Source organism: Prosopis cineraria, unplaced genomic scaffold (genome assembly GCF_029017545.1).
Source record: "Prosopis cineraria cultivar Desert tree isolate PC_DT_omini unplaced genomic scaffold, ASM2901754v1 PC11, whole genome shotgun sequence".
NCBI classification, from domain to species: domain Eukaryota; kingdom Viridiplantae; phylum Streptophyta; class Magnoliopsida; order Fabales; family Fabaceae; genus Prosopis; species Prosopis cineraria.
This window is the reverse complement of record NW_026555342.1, coordinates 8,527,588-8,551,136: the sequence shown is the minus strand read 5'-3', so window position 1 is coordinate 8,551,136 and position 23,549 is coordinate 8,527,588. Positions and strand designations below refer to the sequence as shown.

Here is a 23,549-nt window from a genome sequence, read left to right as displayed (position 1 = left end):
AAATGAATTTAGAAATTATTAGAAGTTGTGTGTGGGGTGTTACCTTTTTTTCCCCTATTATTTCTTCATCTTTCTTTTCATCTCCTCTCTTGTTTATGTCCCCTTAATTCATTATATAAAATTTTTATTTACTCTCAAAGCCTGATGACTAATTCTCAAATCATATTCCAAAATTTAAATGAGCAGACTTAACTTAGATATTAAACAATTATAATCTCTTTAGTAAGAAGAACATTTATTTATTTCCATTAAATTTCATTTATGTTGTTATTTTCTTTCTCTCTCGTTTTTAAAATATTACTTCTAAATCTCAATTTATATTTAAAACTGTAACTTAAAATATTAATTTACTGATTATTAAAAGTCAAGAAACATGAGATGTTATAGAAGTTCAATGCCTTTAATAATCAAAATGATAATTCATGAATTTCTCGTTTACATGAACAACTTTCCACTTCCCCAAAAATGAATAGAGAACAAGGAAATAATCTTTACAAAAATATATTGTCAACTCATATGTGTTAGTCTAATTTCTATACGAGTTAGCATCCATTGAAGCCAGAGGTAATGTTGAGAAAGACATCTTCAGTGCAAGAAATTGTGAGGCCACCCATTGGATGATCAAACCCAAATTCTTCCTCAGCTCGACTTAACAACTCTTGAAATGGAGGTTGATTCAAGTATGATATAGGAATCACAAATCTCTTCATTTCCTCTCCAACATAAACTGCAAGATACCCCTTCGACACTTCACTGGATTTCGAAGGGGAAGTCTTCTTGATTCCAGGTAAACGGAAACCCATTGTTTCACTATGTTAAAGAAGAGAACAAGAAGCAAGTCTTTGAATTTGGATGCTAGAAGATGTTGTGAAAGATTTGTGTTGCTTCCAAATGTTTGCAAGAATGGATATATGTAGATGAAAGGATTTATGTTGCTTGAATAATTGGTGGAGGGAGGGCTACGTGATGGGGCTTATAGGGAGAGATAAGGCCTCATGAGAGATCACATGGTATTGTCTTAACAAATCTTTTCCAAGAATCAATCATATGTCCCACGCTCTTGAGTCCTAATATGATCTGTTTTAGCTATGTACGATTTGACTTGTTGCATTATTGATCTTCTTAATGGAGATATTTCACTCTCTCTCTCTCTCTCTCTCTCTTTCCTTTTTCCCTCTGGCAAACAGATATATAGGGAAACTTGTGGTACAGAGTGGATGTTTGATTGAATTCTAGTATTGCCTTCTTATCAAACGAATTGTCATTGTCATAGTCTACGTTACCAGTAAAAACTGCAGCAATGTGTGCTATTTTTTCTATCTTCAGCTGCTGGTTTTCTTTTTCTTTAAATAGTACAATTCAAACCTAATGTCTGGCTAATGTTTATCGTTGTTGTCATTTTAATTTCAAGACATGCTTAAGACATCTATTATCTTTCTTTTAATTTGATCACACGAACTATGTAGCATGTTGCAGCAGTGTTTAATTGAAGCTATGTACTTGTTGGCATGTTTTCAAATAAAGAACTTTGAGCCTTTTGAAATGTCTTTTGTCAAATTCCAATAAAAAATCTTCTCAGGATCAGGTTAGCGAGTGTTCTGAAATGTTAGCCTCTTAGGGGATTCTTTTTTTTTTGGGCTCATTTATAGATGCAACTAGATGACAAAAACGTAATCTGGTAACTAGCTTGTTAAAATTAGGAAAAATTTCTATGAAGAGAATGACAGTTTGCTGCAGTTGATTAAGTTATTGATGGAAGCATGGTAGTGAACCAACTTTAGCCGAAGACGTTGAACTTAATTATGACTTCTATCAAAAGTATGGGTAAACCTTATTTTCTTGAAGCTAGGGAGAATATACTTTTCGAGTAATTTGTAGAAGGTGGAAAATGCTTTTTAAAATCTCAAATAACTATGTCCAGTGAATCTGAAATAAGAAATTTCTCCCCTTATTTTAAAGTTCTGTTTGATGCACAACGGGCTACTCGAATGAATCAAAATAATACAATCTTCTCTTTATGTAATAATCTATGTTTAGACCGGCTTGAATTTGTCTTATTTTGTATTTATGCAAAAAACGACCTTGATATCTAACAAAATCAATTCTTTGACTAACGTCTAGCTTACAAACATAGTTGAAAGTAACTAATAGATCAAGGAATCTGTGGACAAGAATACTGTAGCAAATAGGCTGAAAAACTCTTATTACATAATCCCAAGGTATGTACACCGATTTATACATGAGAGAAGATAATCAAATCTCCAAGAAATAAGGAGATTGAATCAGGAGAGGATATTTGGGAATAAATTATCTATAAAATCCCTACTTTTACTACCTACAGTATCGCCTTTAATAATAAACAATATTTACATTAAATATAATAAAATGCGGTCAACCACACTCCCCCTCCAATTGGATCATAGATGTTAATCATGTCTAACTTGCTCATACAACTATCAAATGCTGGCTTGTGTAATCCTTTGGTGAGTACATCAGTGGCTTGAAGCTTTGTTGGTATGTAGACGAGGCACACAACTCCTTTTTCAACCTTTTCCCTTATAAAATGTCTATCAATATCTACATGTTTGGATCTTTCATGTTGAACTGGATTTAGTGCCATACTTATGGCAGCTTTATTGTCACAATACAACTTCGGTGGAGGATCAGTCTTGACGTATATCTCATCCAGTACTCGCCTTACCCATAGTACCTCTGATATACCTTAGGCCAACGCCCTTAGTTTTGATTCTGCACTACTCCTTGAGACCACTCTTTGTTTTTTACTCTTCCATGAAACTAGGTTTCCCCATACACATGAGCAGTAGCCTGACATTGATCTCTTATCCTTGTATGCTCCTCCCCAATTTGCATCTATGTAGATTTCTATTGATCGTAGATTTTGCTTTTTGAACAATAATCCTTTACCTGGTGTCCCCTTCAAGTACCTTAGGATTCTGTATGTAGCCTTCATATACCTTCTCTAGGGTCACACATATACTGGCTTACAACACTTACTACAAAAGCTATGTCTAGTCGAGTATGAGAGAGATAAATCAGTTTCCCAACTAGCTTCTGGTATCTTTCTTTCTCCATGGGCTCATTCTTCTCTTCTTCTTCTTCATAATCATCTTCCTCAGATTCAACTTCATCTTCTTGATTTTCCATATCTTTCGTTAATTTCTTCCCTTTCTTCTTCACAATAATGGGTGTCTCTGCAGGTTTACATCCCAACATTCCTATTTCGGTAAGCAAGTCGAGAATATATTTTCTTTAAGACATATAAATCCCTTTTTGTGATCTTGCAACCTCCATGCCCAGAAAGTATTTCAAGTTACCAAGATCCTTCACTCCAAATTCCTTTCCAAGAGCCTTCTTTACTCTATCTACCTCTTCCTCATAGTCACCTGTGACAATTATATCATCGACATATACAATGAGAATACATCTCTTACCACCTTCTATTTTTACAAACATTGTGTGATCAGACAGTCCCTACTTATACCCTTCATTCTTCAAGACTTCTGAGAATCTATCAAACCAAGCCCGTGGTGATTGTTTTAAGCTATACAAAGATTTCTTGAGCTTACACACTTGATTGTTCTTTCCCGCCTCAAAATCTGGAGGTAGTGTCATGAAGACTTCTTCCTTAAGGTCACCATTTAGGAAGGCATTTTTAATATCTTAGCTGATGGAGAGGCCAATCTAGATTTATAGCCATGGAGATTAGGATTCTAATAGTATTAAGCTTGGCTACAGGTTTGTAGTCCAAGGCATATGTTTGGGTGAACCCCTTTACCACTAACCGTGCCTTTAATCTGTCCAACTTACCAGCAGCATCATACTTTGGGGTGAACAACTACTTACAGCCCACAACTCTCTACCCTTTTGGTAGCTCTACAACTTCCCATGTGTCATTTTTTATTAAAGCACTCATCTCCTCCATCACAGCATTCTTCCAATCTGGTATGCTAAGAGCCTCATACACATCATTGGGAATCTTTACTTTATCAAGGTTAGTTACAAAAGTACGAAATTGTGAGGATAGAGTTTGATAACTCACAAACCTTTAAATGGGATGTTGTGTGCAAGTTCTAGGTTGTTTTATGAGGGCTATAGGTAATTCTGTCTCCACTTTTCTAGCTTCAGGAGCCTCTTGTGGTTCGAATTCTGGTTGTGCTTCAGGTATAACAGTCTCCCTTTCTCACCATTTCTTCCTTGAGTAGACTATGGGTGTCTTTTCCAGTGCATTTCCAGCAATTTCAGTGCAATTTGAAAGACTTTTTACTTCAGCTTCTGGCCTAGGAGATTGGATCCTAAATTTAGTGGGCTGTGGGTTTAAGAGTTCAGACTCTATTTGAGGGTTTGCTTGGTGCAAGAATGAAGGGATCAAAATCATGAATGGTGGTAATTTCTTTACCCCTTTACCTCTCACTTTCACTTTCCAAAGACTGAAAGTCACTCCCCCTCTCCCCTTAACTTGAAGTGTTTGGGTAAAAGGACTCATGTTTAACAAAGCTAATGTCTCTGCTTATGTAAAGTTTTTTGGTATGAGGATCAAAGCATTTATACCCTTTTTGTGTAGAGGAATAACCAAGAAAGATACATTTGACGGCTTTAGGGTCCAACTTTTGGGAGTGATGGGAGTGAACATAAGTGGAACAACTAAAAATTTTAAGTGGTAGGTTAGTGTCAAGATGAGTAATGGAGTGAGATTCTTTTAATTACTCAAGAGGTGTGGTAAATAAGAGGACACGACTTGGCATGATGTTGATTAAATATGTAGCGGTAAGAATTGCATCGCCCTAAAAATATTTGGGGACATTATAAGTAAATAGCAAAGCATGTGCAACTTTTAAGAGGTGTTTGTTTTTCCGTTCTACAATACCATTTTGTTGGGGAGTGTTAGGACAAGTACTTTTATGGACAATTTCGTGTTCTGTGAGGAACTTATCCATGGTTTTATTGAAGTATTCAGTGCCATTGTCAGTGTGGAGGACTTAGATTGTGGTGTCAAACTGGTTTTTTATCATTGTATAAAATTGAGAAAAGATAGAGGGCACAGTAGATTTATCTTGTAATAGGTAGACCCAACACATTCTAGTATGGTCATCAATAAAAGTAATGAACCATTTAGTATTTGTATGATTAGCAATACGAGTAGGACCCAATAAGGCACTATGAATAATGGAAAAAGGATGGGTAGATTTATATTCAACAGGTTTGAACACAGATCTGTGATGTTTAGCAAGTTCACACTCAACACAGTGAAATGAAGAAATTTTATTAACTTGAAATTCAGGAAATAAACAACACAGGTATTGAAAATTTGGATGACCCATTCTTCTATGCCATAACATAAGATCATTAAAGTCTTTATTTGTGGAAGTAGATGCAATATGGCACTGGATTCGAGACCAAAGACTACTCACGATTGATTCATCGAGATAGTAGAGACCATTGTACTTCTTAGCACTGCCAATTATCTTCCTCGATAAGAGGCCTTGAAAAATACAATGAGTAGAACAGAAATGAGCCCAGCAATTTGCCTCTTTAGTCAACTTACTTATAGACAATAAGTTACAAGCCAAGTAAGGTACATGTAAAACATGATTCAATCTCATGACTTTAGAAATAACCACACTACCCGTTCCTGCTATTGATGAGGAAGACCCATTAGCTGTACTTACTATTTCATTCCCAACACTAGAAATATAGGTATTGAATAGTTTAGCATCTGAGGTCATATGATCAGTTGCCCCAGTATCAACAATCCATTTGGGGTTGCTATTAGAAGTAAGTAAGGTACATTTACCTTTGTGAGCCACAGATGCAGTAAGATTCAGTTTCTGGTTCTTCTCATTCCTCTGCAACACACTAAGCATCTCAAGTAGCTTACCTAGTTGTTCCTTATCAATTTCAGGTATTGAGTCTAGTTTATCTGGCCATACATCATGAGAAGTTTGATAACTTCGTTGCTTGCCTTTCTTTGGCTTCTAATTAGCTGGCTTTCCATGTATATCCCAACAAGTGTCACGGGTATGCCCAATCTTCTTGCAATGTTCACAAGTGACCTTTCCCTTTTGGTTCTTATGACTTGAATCACTGCCCTTGCTCACAAGTGCAGCAGTGTCTAAGGAAGAAGTTGGGGTAGAAATAGCTCCAGGAGTCATTACCTTGCATCTTGAAGCCTCCCGATGTACCTCTGAGAATACTTCTCTAGTGGATGGAAGTGGTATACGGCTTAGAACTCGCCCCCGAACATCATCTAAAGATTGATTCAGTCCTGTAAGAAACTGAAATACCCGTTCATTTTCTACTTGCTCCTTATAACGGATTACATCGTTACTGCTGGACCATTCTACTTTTGTCATCAAGTCTAATTCTTGCCAGATGGTATTCAGCTCTAGCCAAAAAGTCGTGACCTCATGTTCTCCCTACTGCAGTGACCATGCCTTTGTTTTAAGCTCATATATTCATGCCAAATCCTTCCCATCAGAGTCTGAATCTCGCACAGCTTTCTAGATTTCATGAGCTGATGAAAGAAATATGAAACTCTGTTGAATTTTTGGAATCATGGCATTGATCAGCCATGATGATACCAATAAATTTTCAGTATGCCATCGCTGTAGCTCCTGTGTTCTGGATTCTTCTGGAGTTTTTGATGAGCCATCAAGGTAACCCATTTTCCCTTGGCCTCCAATCGCAAGCTACATAGCCTATGCCCACGTGATAATTTGAGCCATTAAGTTTTATAGTAACCACAGGCACCGATGATCCATCATAACTAGTGATCGACCCGAGGGGACCACCGGCCTTGTCTGGATTGATTTGCAAGGACCTATCACTCTTCAACATTAGAGAAGTATGAATCGAGTGCAACTCTTGTGTCTCGTCCTCGATGCTTTCTGTCTCAAAGTTTTTGGCATCTATGTTTGCTAGAAGCTCTGCTACCATATAGTAAATAGGCTGAAAAACTCTTATTACATAATCCCAAGGTAAGTACACCGATTTATACATGAGAGAAGACAATCAAATCTCCAAGAAATAAGGAGATTGAATCAGGAGAGGATATTCAGGAATAAATTATCTACAAAATTCCTACTTTTACTACCCACAATATCTCCTTTAATAATAAACAATATTTACATTAAATATAATAAAATATGGTCAACCACAAATACTCTCTTGCTTTCTTCAAAAAAAAGGACAATAATCTGAATAGTGAAAGAGCAGCCCTAGAATTTTATTTGTTGTGGCCCTACAATAACAAACAAGCTCATGTGAAGATGTTGTTTGACTCATTAGAGAATTGAAAAATCACTTCAATCATAAAGAAAAAGGGCCTTACAAAAGCAGAGGGAGAAACATGACCACAAATTTTATTAAAAATCTTACTAGTGGCCATTACTTCACAAAATTTACAAAATATCCATTGATAAACTTCTAGACTTCTAGTTTTACTTTTATAAATGAAATGTCACTTAGGATTTCATCCAGAGGCTGCATAAAAATCTATAAATAACATAATGGACCATATAAAATTAATATAATTGCTAGTTTTACAAGTTTTTACGTCCATATATGTTTATAAATATGAGATAATATTATTGATGATGGAAACAGAAGTGATGCTAGCTCTTCCCTAATAAATTGTAATTTTGCTTTGAGAAAAAGATAAAATACAATCATTTTTATTATAGGATTTGTATGAAATGTAGATCCATTTTAAAGTATCAAATAAAAATGTTTTGCTAAATCTTGTTGAGGGTTTCCTAGGATCTACTTGCACTTTTCTACAGAAGGCTTTGGCGCTTGGAAGCAAATCCCTTAATGGAATTTTATTAGAACTAAAAATACAATTACGTATTTCCATAATGTTGCCATAAGTTAAGAATATAAATTCAATAAGCCAAAATTGAAAGTTCAATGCCTTTAGTAGCCAAACTGAGGATTCGTGAGTTTCTTCTTCGTATGTACATTTTTTCTTTCCCAAGTAGGGAAAAGAAGGAAGGGAAATAATCTTTACAAAAATGTATTATCAACTCATCTATGTTAGTCTAATTTCTAAGCAAGTTAGCAGCTGTTGAAGCTGAAGGTAATGTTGAGGAAGACATCTTCAGTGCAAGGAATTGTAGGGCCACCTATTGGTGATCAAACCCAAATTCTTCCTCAACTTGACTTAGCAACTCTTGAAATGAAGGCTAGTTCAAGTATGATATAGGGATCAAGAATCTCTTCATTTCCTCTTCAACATACATGGCAAGATATCCCTTAACCACTACGCTGGATTTTGAAGAGGAAGCCTTCCTGATTCTAGGTAAACGGAAACCCATTGTTGCAATATGTCAAAGAAGAGAACAAGAAGTAAGTGCTTGAATTTGGATGCTAGAAGATATAGTGAAAGATTTGTGTTGCTTCCAAATGTTTGCAAGGATGAGTATATATAGATGAAAGGATTTTTGTTGCTTGAGTGATTGTGAAGGGAGGGGCTATGTGATAGGGCCTTTAAAGAAGACAAGGCCTCATGAGAGGTCACATGGTGTTGTCTTGAGAGGTCTTTGCAATGATCACCAGTATGCCCCACCTTATTGAGGAGTAATATTTTCTGTTTTAGCACAGTACTAGCATACCCGTGGAATTATTGAGCTGGCTGGATTGTGACTACAATTTGGAGTTTGTATGGTCGAGAAATTGCTGGTGAAGAGTTAGCCAAACCAGTGAGAAGGGTCATGTGATGATGTCTTAAATGACCTTTTGTCTCTCTAATGTTTTTCATTGGTGTCATATTAATTTCAATACATGCTTAAGACATCTCACGTCTTTGTTTTATCTTGATCAAGCAAACTGATGTAGCGTCTTCCAACAACACTCATGACATTGAACTTTTTTATGATTTCTTCTGTCAGAAGGTATGGATAAACCTTGTTTCCTGAAATGAAGTTAGGGAAGTTATGCATTATAAATAACTCGTACAAGAAGAAAATACTCTTTGTAAGCTTAAATAAGCCTATGCAATGAATTGGAAGAATGGATTTCTTACCCTTATTTAAATGTTCCTTTTAATTCATGCTCCGCTAGTTTGTTTGATCAAAACACATCTTGTAAGAGACCGTTTCGTGTAGATGAACTACCATGGAACATGCTTTTCCCCTAAAACCATACATTAGCTTGGATATTATAAGGTTTTCATTGAATCCTTGTAGGCTAGTTCCATGAGATTTGGAATTAAATTTGTTACCTCACAATTTTTTAAATTAATGATTGTCTTAGAAACATAATTGAAGGAAGGTAATAGATCAATGAATCTATGGATGAGGATACTCCTTTTTCTTCAAAAATGGGCAACATATTTAATATTAGGGTTAAGGGGCAAAAATGCTCAGTAACTTTTTTTCCAAAAAGACCTAGTATCTTTAAGTGAACAATGGTACAGGAGTACCCAATGAACTTATTTTAATGAGTGCAATCCTTCACAAATTGTGAAAAATGCCAAATGTTCGATAGTTTTGTAGAGTAAGTCTTGCACTTATGATCCATTTCGAGACTAGCGAATGTTTGGCATTTTTCATGTTTTGGAAAAGGTTATACTCATTAAAACAAATTCATGGGTATTCCTGTGCCATTATTTATTTTGGGCAACATCATTAATATTGAGGTTAAGAGGCAAAAATGCTAGTAACTTTTTTTCTAAAAACACCCAGTATCTTTAAGTAAACAATAGTGTAGGAGTACTCATAAACTTGTTTTAATGAATGCAATCCTTCACAGACTGTGAAAAATGCCAAATGTCCGGCAGTTTTGTAGAGTAAGTCCCGCAATTATGGTCCATTTTGAGACTAACAAATGCTTGGCATTTTTCATATTTTGAAGAAGGTTGCACTCATTAAAACATATTTATGGGTATTCTTGCGCCATTATTTATTTCTGGATATTGGGTATTTTCAGAGAAAAAGTTACTAGGATTTTTGTCCCTTAACCCTTAATATTGGTAAAGCAGAAACCATAGCTTCATTTGTTGTGGCACCTAGAAAAACAAGCAAGCTCATGTGAAGATGCTGTAATATTAGATCTATTGTGTTGCTACTAAAAATCAAATGAACCTCATATTTTAGACGAAATCTAACACAATAAGTGGCTGTTTACAAACATCTTGTCTTACTTTTATGGATGAAATGTGATCTCACGTCAAAAAGGACTTACTCCAGTGGCCACAACGTATCCGAAAGCATGGCCCCAAAAAAAAATCTAGAAATAACAAAGTGGACCATGTGAAATCAATATAGCTGATAGTTTTGAAAGTTCCTACGTTCACATGTTTTTGGTAAATTTGATAATATTAATGAAGACGAAAACAAAACTGATTTTGGTTCTTCCCTCCTTAAATATAAGTACAGTTCTGAGAAATAAAGTACAGTTATCTTTATCGTGGTATCGATTATGAAATGTAAATTTTCTTATTGAATCTGTAATAGAAATGTTTTGTACTTTTGCTCATTCAAGAAGGCATTTTAAAGGACCAAAGGATATAATTCTTTTTCCCTCACAATTTCACTGCAAGCTAAGAATATAAATTCAATAAGCCAAGATTGAAAGTTCAATGCCTTAGTAACCAAGCTAAGAATTCATGAATGTCTCCTTCATTATGTACAATTTTCCTTCCCAAGTAGGGAAAAGAGGAAAGAGAAATGATCTTTACAAAACTGTATCGTTGACTTATCTTTGTTAATCTAATTTATCTCCAAGCCAACACCCGTTGAAGTTAGAACTTAGAAGTGATATCCAAGAAGACATTTTCTGAGCAGCGAATGGTGAGGCCACCCATTGGATGATCAAACCCAAATTCTTCCTCAGCTTTACTCAGCAACTCTTGAAATGAAGGCTTGTTCAAGTACGATACGGGGATCACAAACCTTTTCATTTTTTCTCCAACATACACTGCAAGGTATCCCTTTGGAAATTCTCCTGATTTTAAAGATGAAGCTCTTCTAATTCCAGGTAAGCGAAAACCCATTGTTGTAATGTGCCAGAAGAGAACAAGAAACAAGTGTTTGTGGATAGTGTAAAAGAATTGTACGTGTTGCCTCCAAAACCATGGAAGCAATAGTATATATAGAAGAATGGATTTGTGTTACTTGAACAATTGGCGGAGGGAGGGACAATGTGAAGGGGCATAGAGGAAGAGACAAGGCCTTGTTGGAGGTCACATGGTGTTGTCTTTTGAAGTCCTTTTCAAGGATCAACAATATGCCCAACCTTCTTGAGGCCTAATATTTTCTGCTTCAGCGATAAACCACATAACCCTTTGCATTATTCATATGCTTAATAGAGGTATCTCACATTATTTTGTTTTCCCGACAAAGAGATATATAGGGGAAACTTGTGGTGTTCATGAGATGTTTGATTGAAGTCCGGTGCTTCTTCTTATTAAACAAGTCGTCATCGTTTATAGTCGATGCTAACAGTAAAAGCTGGAATAATATGTGTTATTGTTTTCATTGTATGTATGTATGTCATCAAACCCCTGCTTTTCTTTTCTTTTTTCCTTTTTATTTTTTAGAATCTGAAAGTAATAGTATTCATCTATAGCTTGGATAGCATGGAAGTAAGATGAATTCCCTCGGTGCTATGGAAAAATTAGTTTATGCTTCCTGTTATGATTTGGTTTGGTTTGTGATAATTAACTCATAAGCTCAAGTTAAATATGTTGTCTATCAAATGGTATGTGAATGTTCTTCAGTAGTTTTAGTATGTAATTATAATTATTAATTTCAAGTTCTTTTAACTTACATTTCACTTGAATATCCAGTCAATAAATAATCCATAAGCGTATTATGTTTTCTTTATCTTTTCAATTTTCATTAAAAAAAAAAGACACCTTTAACAGTTGTATTTTGAGATATAAATAAAACATGGTTATTAGCCTTCCAATTCTCTCTGTCATGTTTGATCAACAATGTTTAACTCTGATGGTCTCAATTCTTCCTACTCAAGAAGTCGAGATTGTTCATGAATTTGAATTTATTAATCTATATATGATCTTCATTAGTCTGGGACAAAAGAAATGATCAATAAAGAAAAGTTAACTTCCTCTCTAGATCGTCTCTAAGGTATGAATTTGATCCTCATTCCATAAATAGGTCCATCAAAAATGATTTTACAGTCAATTTTAGGCCATTAAAAATGAAAGACAATCAAACTAACACTGAGATAAACAAAAGGCCGAAGACAATGTCATGAAGAGAATCAATCTAGTAGCAGAAAAATCTATTCATTAATTTCTGTAGATGAATACATCTCTCTATTTCTCAGGGAGGGACCAAAAAGAATGAGAAGAAAGATTTACAATATTGTGAGACCTTTTTAGATTTCATATTCTTGGTCTCTTTATGACCTATACAAGCAGGAAGTGAGATCTAGGAAGATATCTTCAGCACGAGGAATTGTGAGGCCACCCATTGGATTGATCAAAACCAAAATCTTCTTCAGCTTGACTCAACAATTCCTGAAATGAAGGATGGTTCAAGTATGATATTGGAATCACAAAACGCTTCTTTTGGTTCTCACCTACATGCACTGCAACACAGCCCTTTGGGACATCCCCATACCTTTGAATACCAGGAAAACAAAAAGCCCATTTTCTTGAAGTTCTATTTGGTGAAGCAGAAGAGATCAGTAATTTCAAAGCACTTATTTTTAAGAGAGTATTTGATGCTTCAAAAATGTCAAGGACTTGACTTGCTTGTGCCTGTAAACCATGACTCTATATATACAGGTGAAGAGAGGACTTTCAAAAATCCATTTGGTTGAGAAATTATTGATGTAGGTTAGCCAAAGGGAGTCTAGTTTAAAGAGAAAGGTGAGAAGGATCATGTGATGATGTCTTAAATGTCTTTGTCAAATATCAAGAAGTATCCTATGAATTGTTCAATTCAAAACCTAATGTCTATCTAATGTTATTTATCATCATTTTCATTGTAATTTATAGACATGCTTAAGCCATCTCATGTCTTTCTTTTATATTGATCACACAAACTCATAGCATGTTCCAGTAGCATTTAATCGAAGCTAAGTAATTGTTGGCATGCTTTTAAATTGAAAAATTGGAACCTTTTTTTTTAAATTAATTTGCAAGAAATAAACTTCATCAAGTTAGGGGAATTTGCTTGGATTATTCTTAGGTGTAACTGGATAATGAAAATGAAATTTGGTGGCTTTAAAAAAAATTAGAAAATTTTCTGATATTGAGGAGAACAACAAAATTTTTGTTGTAATTAATGAAACATGTTCTACTATTAGCTAATCTGGAACAATTAAATAACGAAAATGAATAGGCAATTTTTTATTAACATTAGAAGTATTTATGGATAATGATACTCTCTTTGGTTTCCTCAAAAAATGAGAAATGTCTTCAATATTGAAGTATAGTGGACAACATAGCATCATATGTTGTGGCCTTATAACAAGAAGCAGGCTCATGTGAAGATGCCGCTAAACTAATTATAGAATTGAAGAACGGCTTTTATCATGAAGAAATGGGACCTTGTATAAGCAGGGAGGGAACACCAAAGAGAAGTCCATGTTATATTGGATCTGTGGTGCTGAATCTGATAACAGAAACCAGATCAAATTCATATTTTATATGAAATCTGACACCAAGTGGCTGTGACTTGCCCAAGTTTGTAGAACATCAAGTCTTACTTTTGCGGCTTGATTTTGATCTCATGTCAAAAAGGACTTGGTTCAGTGGCCACAATGTATCAAAGAGGCTGGTCCGAAGAAATCTATATATAACAAAATGGACCATAAAAAATTAATATACTTGCTAGTTTTACAAGTTCTTGCATTCACATATTTTCGTTAAATTTGAGACAATATCAAGGAAGATGGAAAAAGAAATGATGCTTGCTCTTCCATCATGAAATAAATGTAGTTATTTGAGAAAAACAAAATTATGAAATGTGGATTTGTTTACTGAGTCTCATGTAAATAAAATGTTTCATTAACTTAGCGTGAGCGTTTCCAGGATATCCTTGCATTTTTCTGCAGAAACCTACCATGCCCCCAAGACAATTCAAGATTAGTTTTCTTAGACCAAATGATATAATTCTTTGCTCCTCAATTAGCAACAAAATAAGAATATAAATTCAATGATATAAAATTGAAAGCTGAATTTTGGAAGTAGTTTCTTTGGCATTTTAGAATCTATCCTTATGGTTGTTCTGTATATGCAGGGTAGTTGCTATATTTGACGTTCATATAAAAACAAAACAAAAAAAAAAAAAGGAAATTGAAAGTTGAATGCCTTTAACAACTAAAATGGGAATTCATGAATTTCTTATTCCTATGAACAATTTTTCACTTCCATAAGAAAGAGAAATGATCTTTACAAAATTGTATTGTTGACTCATCTATGTTAGTCTTATTTTCTCTTCATGTCAGCAACCTTAGAATCTAGAAGTAATGTCCAAGAAGACATCTGCTGTGCAAGGAATTGTGAGGCCACCCATTGGATGATTAAATCCAAATTCTTCCTCAGCTCGACTTAGCAACTCTTGAAATGAGGGTTGGTCCAAATACGATAGAGGGATCACAAATCTCTTTGTTTTCTCTTCAACGTGCACTGCAAGATACCCTTTTGGCACTTCACCAGATTTTGAAGATGAAGCCCTTCTAATTCCAGGCAAACGAAAACCCATTGTTTTAATGTGTTAAAGAGAACAAGAAACAAATATTTGAATTTGGATGTGGCTGAGGATGTTGTGAGAGATTTGTGTTGCTTCTGAAGGCATGCAAGATGATATATATAGATGAATGGATTTGTGTTCTTTGAATAATTGGAGAGAGGGACTATGTGATAGGGTCTAGAGGGAGAGACAAGGCCTCATGACAGATCACATGGTGTTGTCTTAAGAGGTCTTTTTCATGGATCAACAATGTCCCCCCTTCTTCCCTAAGGCCTAATTTAATCTGTTCGAGCTCTGTACCACCTGACCGATTGCATTACTGATAATCTTAGTCAAGATATCTCACATTATATTTTCCTTTTTATTTTTTTGTCTCAAACAAAAAATATAGGACAACTTGTTGTACACAGGAAATGTTTGATTGAAGACCTGTGTTGTCATCTTAATCAACAAACTGTCACGTTATAGTGTATGGCAACTTTGCAAACTACAGTACTGTGTGCTTTTTTTTTCATTATTTTTATATTAAGCTCTTTCTTTTCCTTTTTCTTTAACGTAATCTCAAACCAATAGTATTCATCTTATTACTAACATGAATGGAAGTATGACGAGTTCTTCAATACTAGGGAAAAGCTACTTCATGCTTCCTTGATGATTTAGTTTGATATAGTTCCTTATTTTCTCGTTAAATACGTTTGTCTATGAAAGATGGTAAGAGATTGTTCTTCAGAGTTTCCACTAGTTATTAATGCTAAGTTCTTTAACTTACATTTCACTAAAATCTAATCAATAAATATTTTGTTAGTTTTCTGTAGCAAGTATGACAAAACTAGCATTCTGATATCTTTATTTTAAATGTCTCTCAAAAATTAGATGCCTTCCAGTGTTGCATTTTGCCACACACACACGCGTATAAAACGTTGTTACTAGGCTTTCGATTCTCTTCCTGCTGTAATTAACAATGTTTTGATTAGATGATCTCGTAATTCAAACTTCCTAACAAGTTGAGAATTAATTCGTAAATTTGGACTAACTTATCTGTATTTGGTCTCCATCATCAGTCTAGGACGAAAGGAAAAATAATTAAAGGTTAACTTCCTCTGTAGATTATCTATGAGGTTTTAAATTCGATCCTTACTCCATAGGTAGGTCCATGTACTATGATCCTTCAGTCAATTTTAGTCCATACAAAATGAATGACAATCCAACTAGCTATGATATAAATAAAAGGCCAGTGAACATTTCATGAAGGGAATCAAACTAATAACAGGAAAAAAAAATCTGTTGATTGATTTCTGTATATGAATACATCTTCTATTTCCCTGGGAGGGACAAGAAAGAATGAGGAGAAAGATTTACAATATTGTGAGACCTTGTTAGATTTCATATTCTCGATCTCTTTATGAGCTATACAAGGCGGGAAGTGAGATCCAGGAAGATATCTTCAGCACAAGAAATTGTGAGGCCACCCATTGGATGATCAAAACCAAATTCTTCTTCAGCTTAACTCAATAATTCGTGAAATGAAGGATCGTTCAAGTATGATATTGGAATCACAAACCGCTTCTTTTGGTTCTCACCTACATACACTGCAACGCAGCCCTTTGGGACATCCACACCCCTTCGAAAACTGGGAAAAAGAAAGCCCACTGTGATGAATTTCTATTTGGTGAAGTAGAAGAGATCAGTAATTTCAAAGGACTTGATTTTAGAGACTATTTAATGCTCCAAAAATTTGAAGGACTTGATTTTCTCGTGAATCCACACTATGACTCTATATAGTTGAAGAGATGACATCAGAAACCCATGTGGTAGAGAAATTATTGATGATGGATTAGCAAAATGGCATTTGGTTCATAGACAAAGGTGAGAAGGATCATGTGATGATGTCTCAATTGTCTTTGTCAAATATCAAGAAGGATCATATGAATTGTTCAATTCATAGCCTATTGATATCTATCTCATGTTTATCATCGTTCTCATTTTAAATTTTAACATGCTTAAGGCATCTCATATCTTCCCCTTATCTTGATCACACAAATTCATATAGCATGTTCCAGCAGCATTTAATTGAAGCTAAGTAATTGTTGATTTGCTTTTAAATTAAAAAATTGGAGGCTTTTTTTAAGTTCATTTTTTTAAGCTCAGGTTAATAAATGTTCAGAAATGTTAGCTTCTTAAGGGGATTTAGCTTGGCTTATACTTAGGTGCAACTAAATACTGAGAACGAAATTAGATTACTTGATTAAAATTGGAATTTTTTCTCATGTTGGAGAGAATGACAAATTTTGTTGCAATTAGTGAAGTTGTTGGTGGAAGCATGCTTGCTAAAACTGTTAACTATGTGCTCTGGTTTTCATACAAACAAAATGCATCCCGCTCTTTGCCATTATTTCTTTGCAACTTTTTTTTATCACTATTTCTATGCAATATTTAACAGAAACACTGGAATTAATACTGCAGAATAGTTAGGCCAAAAAAACTACTGAATAGTTTCTTTAATTTGTATGTAAGATTATACTTAATAGTGTTGTATGGGAATGCTCCTTTTTAAATGAAAACCATGCCTCTATGTTCAAAGTAAAGCTTTCTTCAAAATCTATCTTTGCTCTCTTCTGATTTCCACCGGATTGGCCATAGATGCACATAAGAAAGTGAAACAGATCGAGCAGAATAACTATTAGAACAGGTTTTTCTTTTTAGGCCCACAGAGAACTCTTGAGTTTGTTTTTAAAGATTCAAATGTATTAAATTTTCAGTTCTATATTCTTTGTTGAATTTAGGAATTCGATGAAAATTACAGACAAGCTTTGAACATCAAAATTGCAAAGTTATGAAAGAAAGCAAACTTTCTGGTAATCAGAGGTGAATATTTGACTGGATAAAGCCTTTAATTATGAAATAGTTTGGTGGGCTAATCAGCAGAAAATTACAGTAACTCTGTTCTTGAACTTCTCAATTAGATGGAAAATTTTCCTGCCCTCAGGAGGACAAAAGGGAGGAAAGTAAAGCAAAATCTCCCTTGCTAAGTTTTGAACATTATGATTTGACCAAGACTCGTTGTTTAGATATCATTAACTGTGCTATGTTGTGCTGTTTAGATATCACGAACTGAGGTATCTCACAAACTGCATGGCTTAAGTTATTCGCTTTTGAAAACTAATCATCATGTCCGGCAAACGCACTGAAGAAAAGCATCATCCTTTCAAGTATAGTGGTGTGGGTAGCACACTAATTGCCTAGGAGAATCAAAATCTTTTCAGCAGTAAGTTACATCTTTCTGCAGGAAAGAATGTCCTCTAGAACTAGAAGCACCAGTTAGTGGCAGTAAAAGGAGATTTCGTATGCAAGGATCCTGATGAAAACCACTATCACAAAGAATTTTGTTTTCTTGGTTAGGATTCATGGAACTTAATGACTATTAGTGACTATAAAAAGTTATCATCATTACTCGAGTGACTTAGCAAAAAAGAATATAGTCAACTCTGCACCAGAAAATCTGTTACCAACGATCTTGTTTCAGAATAATTGAGGGTCCATTATCACTCTAGATGTCAGCCTTCACTTGTTATAATAGGAAAAGGCCACAAAATAATACCAGTCTAAATTCGGAGCTCCTTTGGATAAGGAAGACCAGACCAATGCGAAACCCTATTGATTTCACGCTCATACTAGCATGCTATGTCAAGGGCATGTCTAGAGTCAAAAAGTTCAAAGCAACAAGCAATAGTATTATATATCTTTTAAGCTGAACCACACTTTTCTTTTTGGATCCTAAAGATAGTGGGTCCTCGTGTTTTGGCACAAACTAGGCAAAATCATGTGAACCTACCTCAGGTCCTTCACCTGCAATGTTTCTGAGCATTCTGTAGCAAGTACTTTATGGCTTGCCTGCCTCTTTGTGCGTGTGTTTGTATATATATATAATTTGTAATGAAGAGTTCAACACAAGTCTATTAACTCTAGACTGATATTAGTTTAAGTTTCTCCACCATGAAGAAACTTCAGAAACTGCAGAGAAGCCTTTCAGCAAGAATCAAAATGGCTTCAACTAATAGCAGTGATGTCCCAAGAGGGCATTTTGCAGTGTATGTTGGGGAGAGACACAAGAGGTTTGTGATTCCTATATCGTACTTGAACCACCCTTTGTTCAGAGATTTGTTGGATTGGGCTGAAGAAGAGTTTGGGTTCAATCACCCTCTGGGAGGTCTAACCATTCCTTGCACTGAAGAATACTTCATCACCCTAACTTCATCTCTTGGTTATTCATAGACTCTGATGATTTGGTTTTTATTTGAATGATCATTCTCCAATTTAGATTATTACCACAAAGATTGGAACAAGAAAGCCAGTCTCTTCAATTCGTTTTGTACCATGTGATACAACCAACATCATCCCAAGAGGTGTCTCTTGATTGTATATAATTCATTTACCATTCTGTTGAATCATATTGATGACGTCTTTTTCTTTTCTTTTCTTTTCTTTTCTTTTTCTTTTCTTTTTGTTTTTTAGTTATGCAATGGCAAAACGTAATGCAGAGCTTCTTATCCCCTTTACCAAGCAAAATCATCGCAGACGATTATTTCTTTTAAAATATCTTTAATTATCAATTACATTTGGCTAAGTATAAGCTGTAAAGAAATAAGAAAGTGAAGTTGTTGGCTGGTTGCAGTCCACGGTGCCAGCATTTCCGATATTTTCTTATTGAGGTTTGATTTCTTCAGACAATATCAATATATATACTATATAAAATTACATTTATTTATGGATGTGCCATTGTTATAAAATAAAATCATTTTTCTTTCAAAATAATTGAATATTATTGCACGAAAAATATTTCAATTTGCGATTATAAAATTCTAAATGGATAAGTTAAGTCTGTAGTGTATCCTTGAGTTTCTAGATAAACCTTTTTTTAGGCAAAGTCAAAAAGATGTCTTTAATATCAAAAGAAAACGATAATGAAAAAAATTGAATAACACAAAGCATAACTTAATTAAAAGACAGAGACAAGTTAAGAGTGAGATATTAAATTATAGTGTGAATTTCGCGTCATATGTTAGTGATTTAGTTATGTTTGAAAGCTTGTTTAAACTTCAAAGTAAGATTTTACAACTTTTAAGACAAAGCAACACTGACATTTTTATACCAATACCAATGGATTTGCGTGACTTTTAAGATAAAATATTTTCTCACAGCTTTGATCAAAATCATATTTTGACTTTTTGACCAAGACCAATAGGTTTCCAAACATACAATAAATAACTTGCTTCCTATGGTTGCGTAAAATATAGTGAAGAAACAAGAAAATGAAGATAGAAATTTTAAGCGGGGCACAACTTTTATTGCTATATGCAAATTGACAATTGGACCTGTAGGATCATGGCCAAAAAAGGAGAAGTTTGGTTCAATCATTTTACATGTTTTAGCTGTTAGTCATTATTACCTAGGCAACCCTTGAAAACCCATAAAACAACTTGAAACAAGGAACGGTTGGACTGTTTTGACTTTTTTTTAATGTATATGTGTGTGTATATATATATATATATATATGTATGTATGTAATTTTTTATTTAATTATTCTATCACTGATTTGAGTATCAGTTTATTCGATTAAACTATGAGAATCATAACTTGTTGGCCTTTTCAATTTATTGTTTGCTTCAATTTTTAAAATATTGATGCAAAGTGGCAAAACAAAAAATAACATAGAATACCACCAGGCATTTAGATTAATTGGTTAAGAAGTTAATATAACTTAACTAGAGATCTTGAATTCAATATAAATTAGCATGCATCAAAAACTTAGAATATCAGAACCAAAAGGAGAAGAAATAACATAAAATATGCACATGGTGTATGATGTAATACTCAATAGAAAACTCCTCCATTTTCAATAATATAAGATCAGGGTTTTTTACATTATTAATTTCAGACTAGAAATTGAACATCAAATAAAATGTGTGTAACATACCAAAATTTAATCTAAAAGTAATTAAGTTAATTAAGGATAAATAAGTAATTTTTAAAAAATATTTAAATATAAATAATTTTAGTTAGGGAATTATTATTGAATTTAATTTAGAATGAAATTTTAAAATATGATTTTTTTAAAAAAATAGAAATAATAAGAAAAGGGGGCACGGATTTATATCATAGTGTAGGTGGATATAGCGGGGGAAAAAGGAGAGGAAAGAAAGAAAGAAGAGGACTCACTCTCTTTTTTAAAACAACACACGCATTTCCCTTTTCTTTAATTTCCTCTTCCTTCATGACCAGAGAGAGCGGGAGAGAGCGAATCGCTGGCGATAGGGGAGCCGACTTAAAAGGTAGAGTTTTATAATAGAATATTTTTAATGTGATTTTAAGTATTTTAAAGTTATATAAGTGTCTTAAATATTTTTTTATAATATTTTTTTTGAGTTTCTGATTTTGGGATTATAAAAAATTTAGGGTTTGAAAGGCATGAATTTATAATGAATAAATGTAGTTGTTGAAGTTGTTAGGAATATAATAAATATTTTATAGCATTAATTTATTGATGAGATTTAAATTTGAGGCTTATGAGTTAAACTATAAACCTCTATGGGTAGATTTTTTATTAAATTTAAAAATATAAGTTGATTTGTTGATGTTTAAATAATTATTGGGGATGAGAAATAAATTATTACAACTATAGAATGATAGTTCTAGATTTGATACTAAATTTGTAATTTTTGAGTAATTTTAATTGCGAATTTATGAAATAAAAATGAAAATTTTGATACTAAAAAATTATTTGAAAGATAATTTTAGCCAAAATTTTAATAAAACTATTATAAAGGAAGTTATTGAACTTAATGGATAGGTTCAAATACATAAGAATTAAATTTTAGAATTTAAAAGGCTAAGACTAAGGTCTTGAAAAATATATATATATATATATATATATGCGCTTAAGTGTTGGAATATGAGTAAAAATTATATTAATAATATTAGTGACACATTATAATATGATTAATTATAGATTAATTATCATTTGGCATCATTCAAGCTTTAGAAAGCTTTGAAAGTATTGATTTGAGGGGTTATCTTTGATTTCTTAAAAGTTGAGATAATCAAAAATAATATATTTTATATATTTGTGTCTTAATTAATTATTTATGTTTGTAAAACAAATATATATATATATATATATATCATCGAAACTTGAAATTGTTGTTTGTAATATATATGTGACCTTGTGAAATCCTATGATTTGTGACAAAATTAATTATGGCACTTGTAAATAATTTGAACAGGATAGACATATTAATATTAATTTATTCTTTCATGGGATAATGTGACATGATTTAAGCAATGAGATTTAGGGTTGATGATGATGTACACATTTTTTATTATAAATTGTAGATTATACATGGTAATGAATTATGTATGAGCATGTTGAGTTTTCATATGATACTAATGTGATTTATGTGATATCATGAAAATTGATGCATGATTGAGATATGATAATTTTTTATGCTTGCTGAGCATGAAAATTGATAAACATGTAGGATAATTATGAACTATATATGTGAAGGTTATTGAAATGTATTTTTTCATAGGCATGATCATATAGCAGGAGTTCGTCGTAACGAATGAGCAAGCGATTGTACAAAATCTATATAATATTTGGCTATTAACCATTAATCTTAGAGGTTATAGTCGCTCCTAATCTTATAGGGCACTGTAGCCTTGTTCTTATTAAAGGACTTAACCTTATTGGCCTACCTGGAATTTGGGTAAAGTTAATCCTTTGTATGACACCACATAGTGTGTGATTTGGGGGGAAATTGTGTTCATAAGTAAGTAAGGTAATTTTGGCCCAGTAGCCCTTCACGGTATAATAAAGGCTTTAAGTAGTCTCACCACATAGACAATCCTTTTCAGTTGTTAGGCCATGGATTTCATGTCAAAGGAAATAAAGGAAGATATAAAGAAGAGATCGGTCGGACATTTCATTATTATTATGCCATTTAAGTGATTGATGACTATATTTGAGACTATGATTGTAATTATAGAAATGAAAACACATGGTAAATGGGTGAAAAATGTACATGTGGGCACTTGTGCTAATTTTATATGAACATTTAATACTTGTGGGCAGTCATGCTAATTTTATACTTGACTTTATTCTTGAAACTATTCACATAAGTTAGATGTTAATGTGATTAACATGATCCTGATATGATTATTTATATGGTTATCTTGATGAAATTATTAGCCACTTGTATTCATAATTAATTAGCATGCATTTGTATAACTTAGATATATCCTAGTAATCAAGTGGTTGTACCTACCCCTCTCTTTTAACATATTATAAGAATTAGCTCATATGGAAAGAACAGAGGAAAGGAACATCAAGCTAAGTGATAATAATTATTTCTATTGGCCTTCTTTTTTTATTTTAATATGCGTATTCAATTTATGATATTATCAACTAAGACAATATATTATTGACCCATTTACATTATAGGTTTTGTGTTTGGTGGAAGTGTATTTTGAGCCCTTGAAATTATGGTTTGGTGAGTATATTTATATTAGCAGGACCAAATACTTGTGTAAGTGAAAATAATTATTATATGCATAATTTGATAACTTGAATATTGTTATAGTCTCCCTTTGTGTTTTTTATACCCAAGGGTGAGTAATTGATATTAACTATAAATATATGAAAAGGAAAATTTATGCATGTAATGAGCTATTGATGAATATATGATATGCATGGAGTATGATGACTAGATGATAATCATTGTGATAAATGTGATTGAGACCTTAACCCCCCACTGTCAATTATGAATAGATTTGAGCAGACAAGTATTATATTAGTAAATATATGTGTTA

General features: G+C 33.4%; 2 protein-coding genes and 1 pseudogene across 2 annotated transcripts; all 3 read right to left on the bottom strand.

Annotated features, from left to right (window-relative positions):
- Positions 1–542: 542 nt before the first annotated feature.
- LOC129285691 (auxin-induced protein X10A-like) lies at positions 543–8,333 on the bottom strand (annotated as a pseudogene).
- Positions 8,334–10,638: 2,305 nt separating this feature from the next.
- Positions 10,639–11,060, bottom strand: LOC129286650 (auxin-induced protein 15A-like). Its single transcript, XM_054922626.1, has one exon. It carries the CDS (start codon positions 11,009–11,011, stop codon positions 10,760–10,762), a length of 252 nt encoding a protein of 83 aa, XP_054778601.1. The 5' UTR covers positions 11,012–11,060; the 3' UTR covers positions 10,639–10,759.
- A 1,367-nt stretch (positions 11,061–12,427) lies between these two features.
- Positions 12,428–14,696, bottom strand: LOC129286065 (auxin-induced protein 6B-like). Its single transcript, XM_054922101.1, has 3 exons — positions 14,475–14,696; positions 13,540–13,604; positions 12,428–12,605 (listed from the first exon to the last, which is right to left on the bottom strand). Exons 1-3 carry the CDS (start codon positions 14,694–14,696, stop codon positions 12,428–12,430), a joined length of 465 nt encoding a protein of 154 aa, XP_054778076.1.
- Between the last annotated feature and the right edge of the window lie 8,853 nt (positions 14,697–23,549).